The sequence below is a fragment of the Cyprinus carpio genome, chromosome A9, assembly GCF_018340385.1.
Source record: "Cyprinus carpio isolate SPL01 chromosome A9, ASM1834038v1, whole genome shotgun sequence".
Lineage (NCBI taxonomy): Eukaryota > Metazoa > Chordata > Actinopteri > Cypriniformes > Cyprinidae > Cyprinus > Cyprinus carpio.
In genome coordinates this window covers 27,607,196-27,626,364 of record NC_056580.1, presented here as the reverse complement: position 1 = coordinate 27,626,364, position 19,169 = coordinate 27,607,196, and the positions used below count along the sequence as shown (strand labels likewise).

Below are 19,169 nucleotides of genomic sequence, written 5' to 3'. Positions count from 1 at the left end.
ATTTAGATTTTTTCTAAAAGGAATGACATGTACGGATAACAGGCACATTATTTTTTATTAAACAATGTTTTTGTTATTTAAAATTGGTTTCTCCATGTAGAAAATGAGTTGGATTTATACCCAGCACTTTACTGCAAAATCAGCTGCGTTCTTTCATTATCTCAGCCATATAAGCCATTTTCAGGATCTGTTTTAATTAAAAGTTGGTGTGCACATCCATACAATGTGATGATTCTGAATTTTCTGAACCAAGCAGCTCTCAGAGGAATATGATATCCTATCTTAGGGCAAAAGTCTAAACTGCACAGATTCTGAGCCACATAAATCAGAGGGCAGAACATAAACGTACAGTACGTACCTTTGCATTTGTTTGTGGTTTTGTCTAAGATGGCCTTGGTTGATACGATTTTTCCATATCTACAACAAGAACATACAGAGATGCGTTAAGAATTTTGAAACACACAGATATAAATAGGCCAGTTTGAACAACACCATATTTGTACCATGATTATAATCTAATAAAACTAAAAAAAATGTCATGACTTGAAATGAATTTAACATTATCTAAAATAAAATATAAAAACATAAATTTCAGCTAGTTGCCAAGGTAACATTTCTCATTTTTTCATTTTCTCATTATTTTGAATTAATAAATAACTAAAAATAAATAAATTAAACAACAACAACAACAACAAAAAACATTACACAATCTATATACACATACTAAAAAAGAATAAATTAAGAAAAATAAAAAATACAAAAACTTTAAAATTAAAACAGAAAATTATAATATTATATACAATTATTATATAATATTACTATTACATTAACACTATAATAGCATCCCAATTTATACAAAAATAACACTGATATGTACTTGCATTTGAATATTGAAGAATGGAAACAGCACAGTAAAATCATTCACAAAATTACTTAAATTTGCAGAATGTATTGTGAATATATTTAATATGTCACTAGTAGGAATGCAGCTGTGTATTCCAGTTGCTAAGTGAACATTTAAAAGACCTGCAACAATAATTGAAACTAGAAGATGGTAAGCAACCTCTCTCTTTAAGATTTATGTCTAATCTTTTACAATGAATCTTTAACAATGCTTCGTTGTATTCTTTTCACTTCTAAGCCAGAAACCAGCACTGCAGGAGAAGGCGTCTCTGGAGGAGAACAGAGCGGGCAAAGGAGTCCTTGGGGGGAAATGTGACTGATTTATGAGAAGGTTATAAAAACTGCAGTGGAATGCTGCAAGGCACATGCGAGTGAAAACACGACCTTTGACCTCACAGCACGGGCACCAATACGACCTCACGAGTCACAGCCACCGATGGCCAGAAAAGAAAAAAGGGTCATTAAGCACTTTCAATTAATAACCAAATAGAAACGACTTCATGAGATTTGAAATCCAATTACAGCAGATGACTCTTAAAGCCTGTGCCAGTCTCTCCGGGGCCGCGGTGACCTCATGCTCTGATTCTCCTGGGGGATGAAGAGTTTGCACCAATTGACCTAATATTAATCAATTACCAGGATCTCACATCTTCCTCTTCCTGAGCCGCTTATGGAAGCCGTGCTTCAATCAAAAGCTTGAAAGCGTTAGGTGACAGAAAAAGAAAGTAATTCAATGCTTTCAGGGACTCTGAGGACATTCTTTCAGCATCTTGGTTCCAGAAGTAATTTTCCCACTGGGATTTTTAAAAAGACTTTGGTAAAGAGTTTGACAGGCCGTGATCCAAACCAACCAGCTACTAGGAGATTCACAACATTACAAACTTTGATTTGAAGCAAAAAATGCTTGAAAATCAGAGAGAAAGACTGTGAACTTTTTGATAGCAACTATAAACATTATTCACTCCATATAATATATATATATATATATATATACATACACACACATATGTATATGTACACACACATAAATACACACCTAAATTATAAATTAAAATTAAAACTTATGTTTTTTATTCATACAAGTTATATTATTATATAAGTAATCTTATACATTTATAAAATATAATTTTTTGCAAATGTTTCTCTTTAAATACACATTGATATTTTAATGTTTATATATATATTTTTTTCTTTTTACCAATTTGTAAAATAAATAAACATGTTTTACAAATGCTTCTCTTTAACTGCGCATTAACATTTTTTAAAGGATTTACAAAACATTAAATAAATGAATATTACTGAATATTAAATTAATTCATTATTTTAATTTGACAAATAAATAAAAAGTTAAATAACTAAAAAATAATATAGTATATACATGGTTTTTGCAAATGTTTCTCTTTGCCTACACATTGTTAGGAGTTAGAAGCAATAGTTTTTTCACATTTATTTTGCTCATAGGGATTAAAAAAAAAAGTCTTTGTTAAAGCAGTAAAAGCCATGAACCAAATCAACCAGCTATAAGGAGAATCACAACATTACAAACTTTGGTTTGAAGCAAAAAAAAAAAAGTGTTTGAAAATTGTACAGAAAGACAAAGGTACAAGACTATACATAATAGTTTTAGTGTGGGAAAGAACTACAATCCCATGAAGCACTGCGAATGACAAATGAAATAAAAACAGATAAACATCAAACTACTGATGTAAGGATTATTTATTTAGAATCCACAAATATTATAAATTTAAAAAAAAATACAAACACACAGAAGTTTTAGCGTTTAGTGTGAGCTAAAGAGTTCTTTTGGTGCGATTTGCCTGGAGATTTCTCTGCAGAATCATAGGAAATGTAGTTTTTCACCAGGAATTCTGATGTTAAACACCATTGTTTTAAAAATAAGTTAAATAATGTGGCTGATGGCTTCAACAAAAGCATATAGCATCGATTAACAACCTCATAGCTCACAGTAGGTCTGTCTTAATGATTTATAAGTTACTGTTCAAAATCAATTCTCCTGTGGAGGATATGAATGTGACTGCTGTGCTCTATAAACAGAAGTAAACACACCACACACAAATATTGAATGAAAGACATTTTAAGGCCGTCATTAGAATTAGCCAAAAGAAGGCATCTTATGACTTTCTGTAGGCAGCTCACTAGGTTTCGTAACAGAAAAGTTGACAAATGCCATTCATTAATCTTGTTGTCCACAGAGACAGCACAACAGCGTTTATGGGCCTTTTTATGTGCTTCATCGTCCGGTTTACCGGAAAACGACGAGGCCATCATGAGGAAAAACCCATCCTAATAGGCCGCCTCTCCATTAGCCTGCACTGAAAATCTATTGCAATTGAATTGCAGAGGCCAGACGGTGGAGAAGAGGCCGAGAGACGGATAGAATGTCGCCCCTGAGAGGAGGAACAATGTGACTGGTGTTTCACCTGCCATTTCAAGCCCAGTCTTGATCCCATTATAGAGCTCCAGTTTCCCTCCACCATGAGCTTATTGATCTCCATACTAAGAGCTCAGGGCTGCGTTTCATAACACAGCTTAAGCAAACACCAGCGGCCTGTTCTTCTCTGTGACTACGGACCTCATATTTGTGATTTAAACATGTAGAGATTAAAAAGAGATGCACAATATTTGGAGACCCTAACAGTGCTGGTATGTTTGAAAACTGTATAGATTTAAAATGCAATTCATATAGGGTCCCACACTTTCGGACTACTTAATTTCTATGACTTTTCCAGTCATTCGAGAGGATTTTGAAAATGTATGGAGCTCAAATAGTCTCAAAGAAATTGCATTTTTATTTACTCAAAAATGCATTAAGAAGATATAGATCCACACAAACATGACAATCAGGTCAGACTATGAAACTAGTCAAATGACAGTTTTTAGGAAACATCATGATAAACTAATTTACAAAATTGCAGAAACATTCAGAAAACATACTTGTGCATTTATGAACTGTGTTTTGAATTTGTGAATTTTACTTTCAAGTCAATTCATCGGTTTCTGCTTTGTGAATATATTTTGCTTGTGCATTTGGAAACTATTTTCAGAATATGAATTAGTTGAGTATGAGTTTGTGAATTTGCAAATATAAAAGCGAAAGGAAAATTTGGGAATGTAAATTAGCATATGGACTATTATATAACTATAATACACACATTTATATTTAAATATATGTGTATTTCTTAAATATATTAAATATATTTTAAATAGAATTAATAATTATATACAATTAATAATTACATTATACAAATACACACACAAGAGAAATCTCTAGTCTTTTTAATTCAAGCATAACTAGAAATACTGACATTCAGTTTCATATATATATATATATATATATATATATATATATATATATATATATTTTTTTTTTTACTATTTTGTAAATTTCCATGATTGGTAATATACAATTTACAGGTTTGAAAATTACAGCTAGTTCTTCCTTCATCTCTTCTTCTAGATGAAGATGACATCATTACCAAAATAACACTCCAAAAAGTGACTTTAGTGTCACTACAAATCAAATGATTTGAATCTTGCATCACAAATTGTGTAACACTCCAAAAAGTATGCAGCATGGTTCACCAATGATATTTTCAGAGATGAGGATGCATTTGTGCTTTCCAAAATCTAATTGTATTCCTGTTTGGTTTCAGACTGACCCGGCTCTTTCCACATCCTCAAAACACATCTAAAACATTACTATAAATCAAGAGCTTTCTCTAGTGTGCCAGTGCACAAGTCTGTAAGCACAAATAATTTAACTGTCTACACAATTACAATCAGCACATATCTGATGTTAAATATTCAGTTATGTGCAGCAGGATTTCAGGGGGATGACGTTGCAGAAATAGAAACAACACAACCAGAAAAGTAATCAGATGTGATGAGTGACAGGACAAGAGACAAACTCAGATGAACCAGGAAGAGTTTGCTTTTATGTCGTCTCATTATTGCACCACGTCTGGTTAGGACGCAGTGTAAAGTGACCACTGAAAAATGTTTGAGGAATTTTTCCTCCCTGGTTTTGGCTCATTTCCAGCTAGACAGCGTTTCCTTAAGGACAGGCTCTTTAATCTGCTCTAGTGTGGATATGTGCAAAGCGGAAAGGGTCTTGAAAGCCATATCCTCTGATTTCAATGAAAATGTGACTTACAGATGCTTACATTAAGTGTTTTATTTGGAGAGTATAATCCTCCCAGCAGCAATTCACAAGCATAGTTATGATGCTTTTTTTTTATATATTCAATAACGTACAGGATTGGAACTTTTCTACCTGTCTATCTAAAAATATAAAATGACAGACAGATAGATAATATATACTATTTATTATACTATTTAATATGTTTAAATAATTTATCTATTTATTATATTTTTCTTATGCAAGTAAACTGAACAAAATTATAAACACAACACTTTTGTTTTTGCCCCCATTTTTCATGAGCTGAACTCAAAGATCTAAGACTTTTTCTATGTACACAAAAGGCCTATTTCTCTCAAATATTGTTCACAAATCTGTCTAAATCTGTGTTAGTGAACTATTCTCCTTTGCCGAGATAATCCATCCACCTCAGAGGTGTGGCATATCAAGATGCTGATTAGACAGCATGATTATCGCACAGGTGTGCCTTAGGCTGGCCACAATAAAAGGCCACTCTAAAATGTGCAGTTTGGTGTGCGAGTGGCCCATGGTAGCGGTGGGGTTATGGTATGGGCAGGCGTATGTTATGGACAACAAACACAGGTGCATTTTATTGATGGCATTTTGAATGCACAGAGATACCGTGACGAGATCCTGAGGCCCATTGTTGTGCCTTTCATTCATGACCATCACCTCATGTTGCAGCATGATAATGCACGGCCCCATGTTGCAAGGATCTGTACACAATTCCTGGAAGCTGAAAACATCCCAGTTCTTGCATGGCCAGCATACTCACCGGAAATGTCACCCACTGAGCATGTTTGGGATGCTCTGGATCAGCATATACGACAACTTGTTCCAGTTCCTGCCAATATCCAGCAACTTCACACAGCCATTGAAGAGGATTGGACCAACATTCCACAGACCTCAATCAACAACCTGATCAACTCTAGATGTGTTGCACTGCGTGAGGCAAATGGTGGTCACACCAGATACTGACTGGTTTTCGGACCCCCCGGACACCCCAAATACAGTAAAACTGCACATTTTAGAGTGGACTTTTATTGTGGCCAGCCTAAGGCACACCTGTGCGATAATCATGCTGTCTAATCAGCATCTTGATATGCCACACCTGTGAGGTGGATGGATTATCTCGGCAAAGGAGAAGTGCTCACTAACACAGATTTAGACAGATTTGTGAGCAATATTTGAGAGAAATAGGCCTTTTGTGTACATAGGAAAGTATTATTTGTTTTTTTTGTTCTGATGATGAATGGTGGGGGAAAAAAAAGTGGTGTTATTATAATTTTGTTCAGTGTATATTGGCTGGATTTATTGATATTCGACATCTATATTGAATTTATAGGGCTCTATGAAATCTGTTTTATTTTTTTCCAAATACATTTTTTTCATTTTGAATTTTTCTGGATTAAATTTTTTTCTGTACTCTGTTTTAATGGTTAAATTAAAATGTATTCATCAAAAAAAAATGTCTAATTGATTGAAATCATGAAACTTAAAACATGTTAACAGCAATTTATTAAAAGTATAACAAAAAAAAAATCAAACTTTTTTTTTCTCAAATTCTGTTTTATTTTTCACCAACTTCTGTGTTTTCCATTTTTCTGGATTCAATTTGAATGGTTTAATTACATTTAAAATTATTAAATTTTAATAATCAAAACAACTTTTTTTTACAACAATAGCGCCATGAAATGTGTTTTTTAATTATTCCTTGAAAATAAAGTTTTAATAATAATGTCATTAGTAGAAGTAGTTGTAAAGACACATTCTACTGTACAATAGTAATATATTTCTGTCACAATTACAAGTTAAATTGCACTTTTAATTTAACGGCTTGCACTTCTACTGTAATGAAGTGACTCTCAGAGTATATTAGCTGAATTTTGCTGATATTAGTCATTTCATTTTCATTTTCATTTTTTGGCAATAGTGACTGTTTGACTATAATGATGGCTGAAATAAGTAAATAAGCATGTAAATAAAAATTTTTTTTTAAGCATGCAGTTTCAGAGGAAATACAACAATATCAAGATGCAGAATATCATCAAAAGGCTGGAAAATATGTAATTATATAAAACTAAATATATAAAAATAAATATATAAGCAGTCGTCTGAAGCCAATAAATGAAGGATCGACTCAACGCACTGATCTGAGGTTTCATGGTCATATTATTTGATTCTCAAAGCTCCATAAGCTTGTGTTATGACATCGATATCTCTGACCTCATATCGTTCCCAGGGAAGTGACCTGGAAAAGGTTACATCCCAAAGGTTAAAGGACAAATCGCTTTAGCCATCAGGATGAGATTAAGCTAAATCCAGTGACGGGTTAGATGATCACACCACTGAAACTCCAGTGAAAAGCCCAACACTAATCCAGAGCCTCAATCACAGCCATGCATGAACTGAGCCATTCTCTCTAAACCGCAGCAGCTTTCTAATTAAAGACGCCGATTCAGTTCCTTTGAGGACAAACCTGTGAACATCACAAGACATACAGTCTGGGATTTGAAATGTTATTTGCAGTGATGCAAATATCAAAAGCTGATTTCTCAAAGAAGCAAAGACATTGGCCTCCGCATTCAATAGTATTGTCCCTATAAATGAGACACATTAAGTCACTCCCAGTTACTCCACATGCTTACAACTGGATGTGAAGAAGCACTTTAGATTTCTCAAGGCTAAAAAATAAGATCATGAGTAGATGGATGCATGTAACTGCAACTTTATTGCCTAGAAAAAATTAAAAATAAATATGCGTGATGTGATATATATTAAATATCAATATTAATATAGATATCAATAATTTCACTGGTGAGCAACATATTTTTAAGTGTCATAAAAACAGTATTTATTATAATATATATAATATTTAAATTAAAATGTATTTATTTAGCAAATAGGTTTTAAGTAAAATAAATACAATTTAAATAATAATAATAAAAAAATAAGCATGATGTGATATTTATCAATATAAATATTTATCAGTATTTTCACTGGCAAGCAACATATTTCATAAAAATAAAAAAGTATTATAATTTGTATTTATTTAAATTAAAATTTATGTATTTATTAAGCAAATAGGTTTTAATTTATATATATATATATATATATATATATATTATATATATATATATATATATATATATATATATATATATACACACACACATACATGATGAAAAATAAAATCAGTAAAAATCAATAAATAATGCACTGGCAAGCATCATATTTTTAGGTATTTTTGGTAAAAACAAAACTATTTATTATAAAATGTATACTTAATGTATTTATTTAAATAGGTGTGTATGTGTATGTGTATATATATATATATATATTACGTTATTACTATTTTTATTAATCACTACTTAAGTATTTATTAAGAAAATAATGAAATCAATAAATAAATGTAATATATATATATATATATATATATATATATATATATATATATATATATTGGCAGGGAAAGCACAAATATATATGTATAGTTGAGTCCTGCTTTCATTCTTTAATAATCAGATCCTAATTAGGAAACAAAATGGCCATGTTTTTCTAAGGTGTGTGTTTGTGTGTGTGTGCACGCACATAAGTGGGAGGAAGTTTGATGAAGGGCTCGGAGGAGGAAACTGAGACTTCAAAGTCACATCAGTGGTCTTTCATCCAGTCACCATCCGTGGTTCAGTAACTGGATCATTCTGCGCTTCTGCTACAGTGATGCACCAAAACAAACCTCGTGGTCCTTTGAAACAATCCCTCTCTGAAAATCTTACCCTTGTTCTTAGTGTTTGAGCTGGGTGGGAAAATTATACATACAATATGACCACACAATCATGTCTGACTTTTGAATACTTTTCTACACCCTTTACATTATGATTTGCTGGCTAGACTGCTTTACTCAATTTCCTTGTGACAGCAAAGAACAAATATAGAGTGCTCAAAAATTCAGAGCGGGATGTGTCCTAAATAAATCAAGAGGAAGAACTTGTTATTGAGGAGTGTTTTGCATGACAAAAAGCAGTGTTTAGTGGTTCACAGTTGCAAAGTGTCGCATTAATATAAAATTCAACTGATGTGCTTCACAACGTTTCCAATGTAGAATTTAGAGCCTGAACGGTTTTATAATTTTACTTTTACTGTGTTGAGTAATTTAGTTTTTAACTCAAGTATTTCACAATGTAAAGCTGTTTTTGCACTGATTTCAGACTTCAAATCTAACCACAATCCAAAAAAAAAATAAAATAATCAAATGCGATGAAGCACTTTTCATTTATAAAAGATAGATTTCTTTTTATTCAGTTGTTTCATTATGCAAAGCTGTTTTTGCACTAATTTCAGACTTTAAATCCAATCAAGATCTGAATAAAAATTTAATTCATCTTTTGTTTATAAATAATATATTTGAATATTTGTTTGCACTAAAGCTGTTTTTGCACTAATTTCAGACTTTAAATCCAATCAAGATCTGAATAAAAATTTAATTCATCTTTTGTTTATAAATAATATATTTGAATATTTGTTTGCACTAAAGCTGTTTTTGCACTAATTTCAGACTTCAAATACAAACAAAATCCAAATAAAAATGAAAATAAAATGAGACGAAGTACCTTTAATTAGTAAATTATGGAATTGAGTATTCAGGTTTTTTAATCAATTGTTTCATAATGTGAAGCTGTTTTTGCACTAATTTAAGGTTTCAAAACCAAACAAAAACCAAATATATATAAAAAAATAATCAAATGATATGGAGCACCTTGCATTTGTAAATTATATAATGAAGTTTTTGTTTTGAAAAATGAAATGAAAATGCAAAAATGATAATAATAATGAAAAAAAAACAAAGCACCTTCCGTGTGTTATTTAATTGAATGCAACTGACTATCCTACAATTTATACACATAAAATAACCAAGCATTAATGAGAATTGAATTCAATTATCTATTCATATATATTTAATATATAACATTTTTTGCATTGAATTCAGCAAACACGACTAGCTACTTTGATATAATACTGTAATTACTCATATCGTTTGGTCATCCCACCCACCCTAATTCAGACTCACAACAGCATGTTCTTTTTCACATTGGATTGTTCTGTTCATAACATAAGTGTCATCTGAGTCTGCAGTAATGCAGTGTGGTCTATTAAGTGTCTATCTGTAAAATCTTCTAGTGCCTTTACTCACAGGAGTCCTCTGAGGACGGGTCCTTTGATTCTGCTTGAAAATCACTTCAAATCACCCAATAGGCTCAGAGGGACACAGCATATGCCTCATCTTTTATTGATGGCATTCATCCCAGACCTCTTAGAGGGGAAAGTCACCCTGCAGCCCTTGACACACAATGACCGAAATATGAGAGTTCACTGAGCCGCAGTGCCAGGATGAGTGAGATTACAATACTAAGACCAAAGAGCGGCCAATGGAGCTTTCTTTATCCAACCCCGTCCCAGATACTCCTAGAAAATCCTGCATGGAATCCTGGAAGTGCATAAGGGATATATACAGAATGCACTGATATTCAAATTCTGGCTGATACAAATCAGTCAACAATTATCATATCATGGCCAATAATCAATTAATGTGCCATTTTAAAATTCTACTAATAAATACATTTATAATAAGTAGTGAATAAATAAATTAAACTCAACTCAACTTTAAATTATGAAGCTTTTTTTTATTTTTAAGATTAAGATTTATGAGTTGACAAAGATTTTATAATTAGAGGTAAGGAATTCCAAAGTACGCCTTAAAAATATTAAAAATGAAACATTGAAAATCAATTGTTTTAGATGCTACAAGTGAATTAATGCATTACAACATTATAGTGTAAAGTATGAAAAAAAAATCTATATTTTTTTTTTAGATTTGTTAAATACTAAATCTTAACTTTAAATTATTAAAGTAACTAAGTTTTTTAATTAACACTGTATTTTTAAAGATCTACTTTAAATGAGCATAAGATGCAATCTATAGTAATCTAAATATAAAAGTAGGAGAAATCAGCATGCACAATTAAATATTGGGAATCATATGTAAAATATAGACTGATTATGATACATTTTAAAAACAATCTTTAATATTACCAAATAACTAATATTCTGATAACCAATAATCCATTATCTGATGGCCAATACTAAAAATGGCCCATATTAAAATTATATTAATAAATACATTTATAAATGTAAATAAATTAAAAATAAAACACTGAAAATTACTTGTTTAAATGCTACAAGTGAATTTATGAATGAATAATATTTTTTAGATTAGCTAAAGATTGCATTTAACAGTCTAACTAAATTAGTAATGTAACTACATTTTAACTATTAAACTATTTTTAAAGATAAGAGCACTAGACAGCAATCTAAATGTAAAAGTAAGAGAAATTAGCATGCACTATTGCACAATATATGTAAAAGATACACTGATAACGACACATTTTTAAAAAAATCTTTCATATTAGTTGATAATCAATATGATTCCGATATATCATGCATCCTGAGAAAATACAGTTTTAGATATTTTTAGATAAAGTAGATATAAGACTTTATACATGTTAATATGAGACTAGTGTGAGAGAATCAACATGTGAAAATGTGTAAAGTTGTATCCTATCTTTTATTTTCAACGTCAAAAGTGCATAGCTAATGTCGGTCACTTTAATACCAGATGCCAGAAAGAGATGTTGAAAACGTGAAGAATTACACCAATAATTAATAGAACATTGCCGCAAAATGTACTATTAAGATATTATGATATATATAAGATATTAAATACACACACACACACACAAAAAAACACACACAAGCTTCTTTACAATGGAAATGTGGCTCCATAGACTTTTATTGTCTATACTGCTTCACTGTAACCACAAACTTTGCCTTTTTATTTTTTAAAACTAAAAAAAAAAAAAAGAGTCAAAATGATTTTCTGTGATAATCGGCACCATGCCACAGATGCTGAACTTGGGTTGAGTGCGAAACAGACCTTAGATCTCAAGCAAAGCAATTACACTCAATAATGTGCCTCCATTTCTGAACAGAGAGTCTCTGATCGATAGACTGACCTCAGAGCCGTTCAACCACATGTTGAAGCATTCATCAAGCAATAACTGCACACAGATTCAGAGAGAACTGAGAATCGACTACAACTATGACCCTGTAAGCACTAGCCCTATGGCCACAGTAATCAATCTCCATTTCCAGGAGCCACCATCTCGCAGTGAAACTGGGCTTAATGAGGCACATCCGGACAAACCGGGACGCTGGAGGCCACACTCTTCATCTTATCTTCCTCTACAGCAAATAAAACACCTCTCAAAGCTGGGTTTCTTAAAGTTATAGTTCACCCAAAAATTTAAATTGATTCTGGAAATGTACCCACCCTCAGGACATCCAAGATGTAGATGAGTTTGTTTCTTCATCATCACTTGCTCACCAATGGATCCTCTGCAGTGAATGGGTGCCGTCAGAATGAGAGTCCAAACACCTGATAAAAACATCACAAGTAATCCACACCACTCCAATCCATCAGTTAATGTCTTAAGAAGTCAAAAGCTGCTTGTTTGTGAGAAACAAATCCATTATTAAGACGTTTTTAACTTCAAATTATTGGTTCCTGCTATTATGTTATTATGGATAGAAAACTCTTATTTTAGCCAGGCGATGGATTTGATTCTCAAACATGCAGCTTTTGGCTTCACAAGTCATTAACTGATGGACTGGAGTGGTGTGGATTACTTGTGGATTATTGTGATGTTTTTATCAGCTGTTTGGACTCTCATTCTGACGGCACCCATTCACTGCAGAGGATCCACTGGTGAGCAAGTGATGCGATGCTACATTTCTCCAAATCTGTTCCTGTGAAGAAACAAACCCATCTATATCTTGAATGGCTGGGTGAGGACATTGTCAGCAATTTTTGGGTGAGCTACCCTTTTAATTGAACATGTATTTCGGTACTCTTTTAATGAGGATTGTAAGATATACAGTAGCTAAAAAAATAATATCCTGATATTTTTCAGCTTTCTTTCAGTATTCGATATAGGGTGGTACTCACGGCTGGCAGAGCTTGACCAGGTCATGGTCGGTGGTGGTTGGCAGTAAACCACGAATGTAGAGGTTAGTTTTACTGAGCTGCTCCCAGCCGGCTGTGCTGCTGCTGCTGCTGCTGCTGTGGTTGGTGCTGCTGTTGGTTCCAGGACTGGGCGGAGCCATCGGGTGGAAGGCGGGGCCAACAGGGGGCTGGAGGGAAGGACACAAAACAAACTGTGGTCAGAGACGAACAAGGTCAACAAACTCAGTGTGGAAATATTAAATATTACTGGTGTAGGCCAATCAAACATTAAATTAGTAGTGAAATTTTAGCTTCTGAAAATGTTTTAAACATTTGGCAAGGTAATAATATCTCATGCACAAAAGTGTCAAATATAAAATGTCTGTTCTGACCACCAACAGAATAACTTTTGTTTTGCACATGCTTATCAAAATCCATAATTATTAATAATTAATTTTATGAATAAAACCCTTTTGGTTTCAGTTTCTGGCTGAATGAAAATGGTAATTTCGGTTTCGGTAAAAAATGTATTTCAGTGCATCATTACAAATAAGTGATGCCTTTACAGATTCTACAACCCTTAAAAAAGTATCTCCAAGACTAATCTGGTAAAACAAACAACAAACATCAGCTTTATCTGAGAACTTAGAGAGAAAACATAAGAATAAAAGCAAAACAGGAAAGCAATTTGATAATTTTTAGACCCCCAACAGCTGTATTTGATTTCGAAACTGAAACAAATCTGGATTCAATTCAAATTTTAAGCAACAGTGCATGCATGCAAATCTGTGGCAAGTTAAGATGGTTCATGCACACATTTTGTAAAGATTGCAAAACATGTAAAATACAGTATGTCTGTTCTGACCCACCAACAGAATATGTTTTATTTTGAATATGCTTTTCAATAACCATAATTCTTAATTCATTTTATTAGTAAAACCCTTTCAGTTTTCTGACAGAATGAAATTAGTCATTTCGGTATTGGTAAAAAATTTATTTAATTGCATCATTATAAATAAGTGCTGCTTTTACAAATTCTACAACCATAAGAAAAAAAAACAAAAAAAGAGTAACTACAAGTCTTATCTACAAGAACAAACACCAAACATCAACTTTATTTGAGAACTTATAGATTATTAAAACAGAAGAATAAAAGCAAACTGGAAAGCAAGCTCCTGCCCCTCACAGTTGGGTTTGATTTTGAATCCGAAACAAATTTTGATACATTTCAAATTCTCAGCAAAAGTGCATGAGTGCAAATCTTTGACAAGTTGAATTTTGCAAAGCACAAATTCCGTTAAGATTGTAAAATATGAAATATATCTGGGGATGTGAATCTGGCAGCGCTGTGATCCATATCTGCAGTGCAGTCTCTTCTTCTTCAGAAAGCAGTTGTCAGCATAAAGTGGCTCCACAGGGGCCGGAAGCTCTGACCTAGGAGCACAGTTGACGGAGAGGACGCTACGAGAATCTAAAGGAAGCGAATGCGGCACTGTACATTTCTACGTGCTGAACCCTTTTGTTAAAGCTTTGTTCTTGGACGAGCTTGATAAGCAACAGACCTAAACCCGTTCGTTTTATCTCAACGCAGGTGAATCCTGCTAGTTTTATAGAATTGAACTTCTATGTCGTTCTGCAACAACTTCAAGAGGAACATCAGGAATTGCTATTCCCGTGGTAAAAACTCATTATAATTTGGGTTGAATTTGCAATATTCAAAACATCCGCCCCGCTACACCGTTTGAGCTAGAGACTTACAATTTCACAAGAAAGTCCCACTTCTCACGGGGAACGATTTTGCCTCAAGGACCCATGTGTTATGTAATCAAAATGTTCTCATTATTTCACATTTCAGGTAAAACAATTTTCTCATGAAACACTCATCCAATGAATCAGAGATTCTTTACACGTCATCTTTGGATCTAGCTTTTATTCATATGCACATTTTAAACAGATTTATTGTGAAAAATACACTCTTTTGTTTAACACGATAGTTTGCATGAGATTATTTTCAAATGTCGTGAATATCATAGGAACTTCATGTTTTCTCGTCACCTTTCCATCATCAAGAACCACACAGCAACTCAATGAGGAGCTAATAATAACCCTTTCCTGAAGATATGACCAACAGGAAAAGCCAGAGATCATCCAAATTGTGTCTTTCTCTACAGTCCCGACAACCATTTAAACTCAATCATAAGTTTAAATAAATTTGATGCAATAACAAAAGGCAATTTTTCATGCAAGTGATATAATACAACAATCTTAGCATGAACGTGGCTTCTGTGAATGTACAGTTCTGATTCAAAATAAAGTCTACAGAAGTCTATAAGTACTAGAGTCAAGTTGCAAAATTTGTCAAGTCATCCCTTTGGACGTATGCAAAATCTGAACAGATTTGGAACAAGAAATTATAACCTGAGATCATCAATGCAACTCCACAGATTGTAATATTAAATGTTATTTTAAGAAAATTACTTGAGTGAGTTTTTAAAAATAAATCTAAAAAGAACACAAATTGGACATCATATATATTAAATATACATGCATATTTTTGCATTTGCATTTTATGGTTCTCACAAATGCAATAACGGTATTTTTGAATCTATTTGAATAGATTTGTTGAGGTTGCATAGTTTTAGAAATTAAAACCCAAGACCATCAACACAACTCCACAGAATGTCATATTAAATGTCACTTTAAGAAAACAACTTGATGCTCCAATTAAAGTCACCACAATCTAAAACAAAGAACACAAACAGGACGTAATATACTTTTGCATTTACATTTTTTGCTTCTCATGGATGCAATAAAGATATTTTTAGTCATAACAGTGGTGAAAGTGTTGTTGTTTAGCATGCATGTTTTGTACACATGCAAAATCCAGCTATTTCTCTTAGAGAAAGGGAAGAAATGAGATCCAATGACAGCAAAAGCCTACAACATGAAGAACTCAAAAATAAAAGAGACTGATAAATCATTGTACAGTGAAAACCGGAACATTTGATTGATTTCTCACAGATGCAATAAAGATATTTTTGGTCATAGTAGTGAAATTATTGTGGTTTATCATGCATGCTCTGAACACATGCAAAATTCAGCAATTTCTCTGCACAAAAGGGAAGGAATATGAACGAAGTAAAACAAAAGTCAACTACATAAAATACTCAAGCTTTATCAGGCATTAAAGAGTTAAGTCATTGTACAGTGAAAACTGGAACTTTGGATTGATTTCTCACAGATGCAATAAAGATATTTCTGGTCATAACAGTAGTGAAAGTGCGATTTATCATGAATGTTTTGTACACATGCAAGATCCAGTATTTTCTGAGAGCAAAAGGGAAGGAATATGAACTAACCAAAACAAAAGTCAACACAAAATACTCAAGCTTTATCAGGTATGAAAGAGTCAGACTGATTTCTCAAATGTCACGCAGATCCATTCCAAACTTTTGGATTCAAATCGTTGGGAATTTCTGAACGGCAATGCTTTGCTGGCTTCATTCTCTGCACTATAAAGGAGTTCTTGTAGGCAAAGACATCACTTCCGTCCTGTTTGTATGGACACAGATGTTCTGAGCTGCGGAGGTCTTCCTGTTCAAGTGTCCTCGCAGTTCAACTGTGATTATCCCGCTCTCTCTTTTGTGGAAGTAACAAGGAGGAGGAAGCGTTCGGAATCTCTGGTATGCAGCAGTGACACAGTTCACTGGACGAGATCCAGAGAGAGGAAAACTGTCCTCCTGTGTTCCCATCCTGCCTTTTACACAACTTCTGATCCAACAGAAACTTAATTGTGAAAATACATTCCATTTGTTTTACATGATATTATATCATGTCACATGAACTCATCATCTTTCCATCCACAAGAAGCCAAAACACCTTAATAAAGGATCTAAGCTGAAGTCTGGTTTTTATTCACGAAATTCAGTTTTGGATTTACTTTGGATCAGTTTTCACTCAGAAATTGCTAGTAAATTTCCACAAATAATTACAAAGAAATGGCACACTGAATTAAGTGAAATTAAAAAGACTTAAGTGGTATATTTATAGTTCCAATAATCTGTGGAGACTTCAAAAAAAATCATTTTTACAGTGATATAAGTACTGGGGAAAGGCATTAATCTTCCACTTCTGTCTTTGTCTGCAGTCCTGAGATCTATTTAAACTCAATAATAATTGTAGTGCAATAAAAAAGAGGCGATATTTGATGCATACGACAATCTTGACATGAATTATGCGATATAGGTATCATTCTGATCCTAAAGAAAGTGCATGCGCAATTCAAGTTTTTAAAGACATAAAAAAGTAACATGGCTTGGCTTAGCAGAGGAAAGTCATTTAAGAAACCAGTTTTTAAAAAAATGTTCCGCATTATGCAATTTATATGCAAATGCAAGATTTTCAATTGAGTTCAACACTCATATAATAGCTTATTAATATTGTTTGTACTGCATATGAGGCATATAAGTTAAATAAAATATTGGGAATAGTGCCATGGGTTTGTTTAGATGAATATTATTTTATATTATGCTGTCATTGAGCATTGCTGTTTACATTACTTTGACTCACAATTAAAAGAACAATTCACCCCAAAATGACAATATTATCATAATTTACACACCTTCAACCTCCTTGGACTCTGTGTTATTTTCTTTCTTACATGCTTAAAGTGATTCATATGATTTGTGTGCAACATTTCATGTTTTCTGAAATCATGTGACAGCTTTGTGTGAAGAGTAGACTGAAATGTAACCATCATATAAGCTACTGTTTGCAGTTTTTTTTTTTTTTTTGGAGTGTATTAATCACAATCCATTTTCATGAACATGGAAAACAAAAGCTTGGAGATTCTCCTGTTATGTTTAAGAAAGTCATACAGGTGTGAGCAAATGATGACTCCTTTTAATTTTAGGCTGAACTGTCCCTTTTATTCCCACACAAAAGCAGAGACAGCAGTGAAAATGACCAAGATTGGCAGGTGCTGAAAACCACAGACCTGAGCTCCATGAAATTCAGTAGTGCTGAACAAAATATCATTTCATTAAAGGTCTACATAACAAAGACAGCATTTATGGGCCAGTGTCCTATTGAAATGGCCTGGCAACCTTTTGGGTGCTCTTTCTGCTATAAGTATATATATTTCTGCTCTAGCTGCGTAAAGAAGTGACTACAAGACTGGATAAATAAGACAAGCTTGAGTTTAAAAAGCGGCGGTGGATTATTAAAGGTCAAAAGCAACACTAAATCTGCCTTGATATGGATTGCTCCAACACTGCTGATTCTAAACATTACACAGGGTGATAAAAGTGCTTTCTATAAGTGGCATGTTGTGACTTCTGAAATTAAACATGCTTTCTGGTTTAAAGGCTTAAGGAACAGCAACTTCACACATTCAGCAAACAACCAATACTATGCATTTTAATGCATAATGAAGTCACATCCCAGCTGTTTCTGAAAGCCATTTCATGAAGAACATTCAAAATTTTTACATTTTAAATATGTTTCTTCTGGTTTATGTGAATGTTAAGGGAAAATTCCATTGTATCATTTTGCTAATGCTACTTTTGAATGTTCTTGGAATGTTCTGAAACAAGTAGTAACATTTTAAAATACTAAAACTAGAATGTTCAGAATTTTTATTGGTTTGTTAAGAAATAAATTTTATCATTTTAAGATAACTAAACTAGAACATTCCGAGAACATTCCTTGTTTGCTAGGATAAAAGTTATTCAAGTTTAACTCAAGTTCTCATTCTCAAGTTTAAAAGCATTTCTTAAATTACTTCAGAAAATTTAATACAATAAAACAATATAAAGCTGTCACTTTTAGCCAATATTCCTCTATTCACGCCACGATAATTACATTAGATCACATTAATGTGAACGTAACAAGATAAAGAAAGGCAACAGAGATGATTTACTTGGTGTCACTACTGGATAGTGAAAAATGAATAATTAAAACAACTTTGAAATATTGGTTTTGCTTTGTTCTTGTACTGCTTTTAACTAGTTCATTTTTTAAAGCAGT

General features: G+C 32.8%; 1 protein-coding gene across 1 annotated transcript in view; it reads right to left on the bottom strand.

Annotated features, from left to right (window-relative positions):
- LOC109095804 (RNA-binding motif, single-stranded-interacting protein 1-like) overlaps positions 1 to 19,169 on the bottom strand; it is a 52,342-nt gene that overhangs the window by 29,277 nt on the left and 3,896 nt on the right. Inside the window, exons 2-3 of the mRNA XM_042764337.1 lie at positions 13,146 to 13,330; positions 359 to 417 (exon numbers count right to left, since the gene is read on the bottom strand). Coding sequence (XP_042620271.1) covers positions 359 to 417; positions 13,146 to 13,330 — 244 coding nt within the window. The remainder of the gene's footprint in view (positions 1 to 358; positions 418 to 13,145; positions 13,331 to 19,169) is intronic.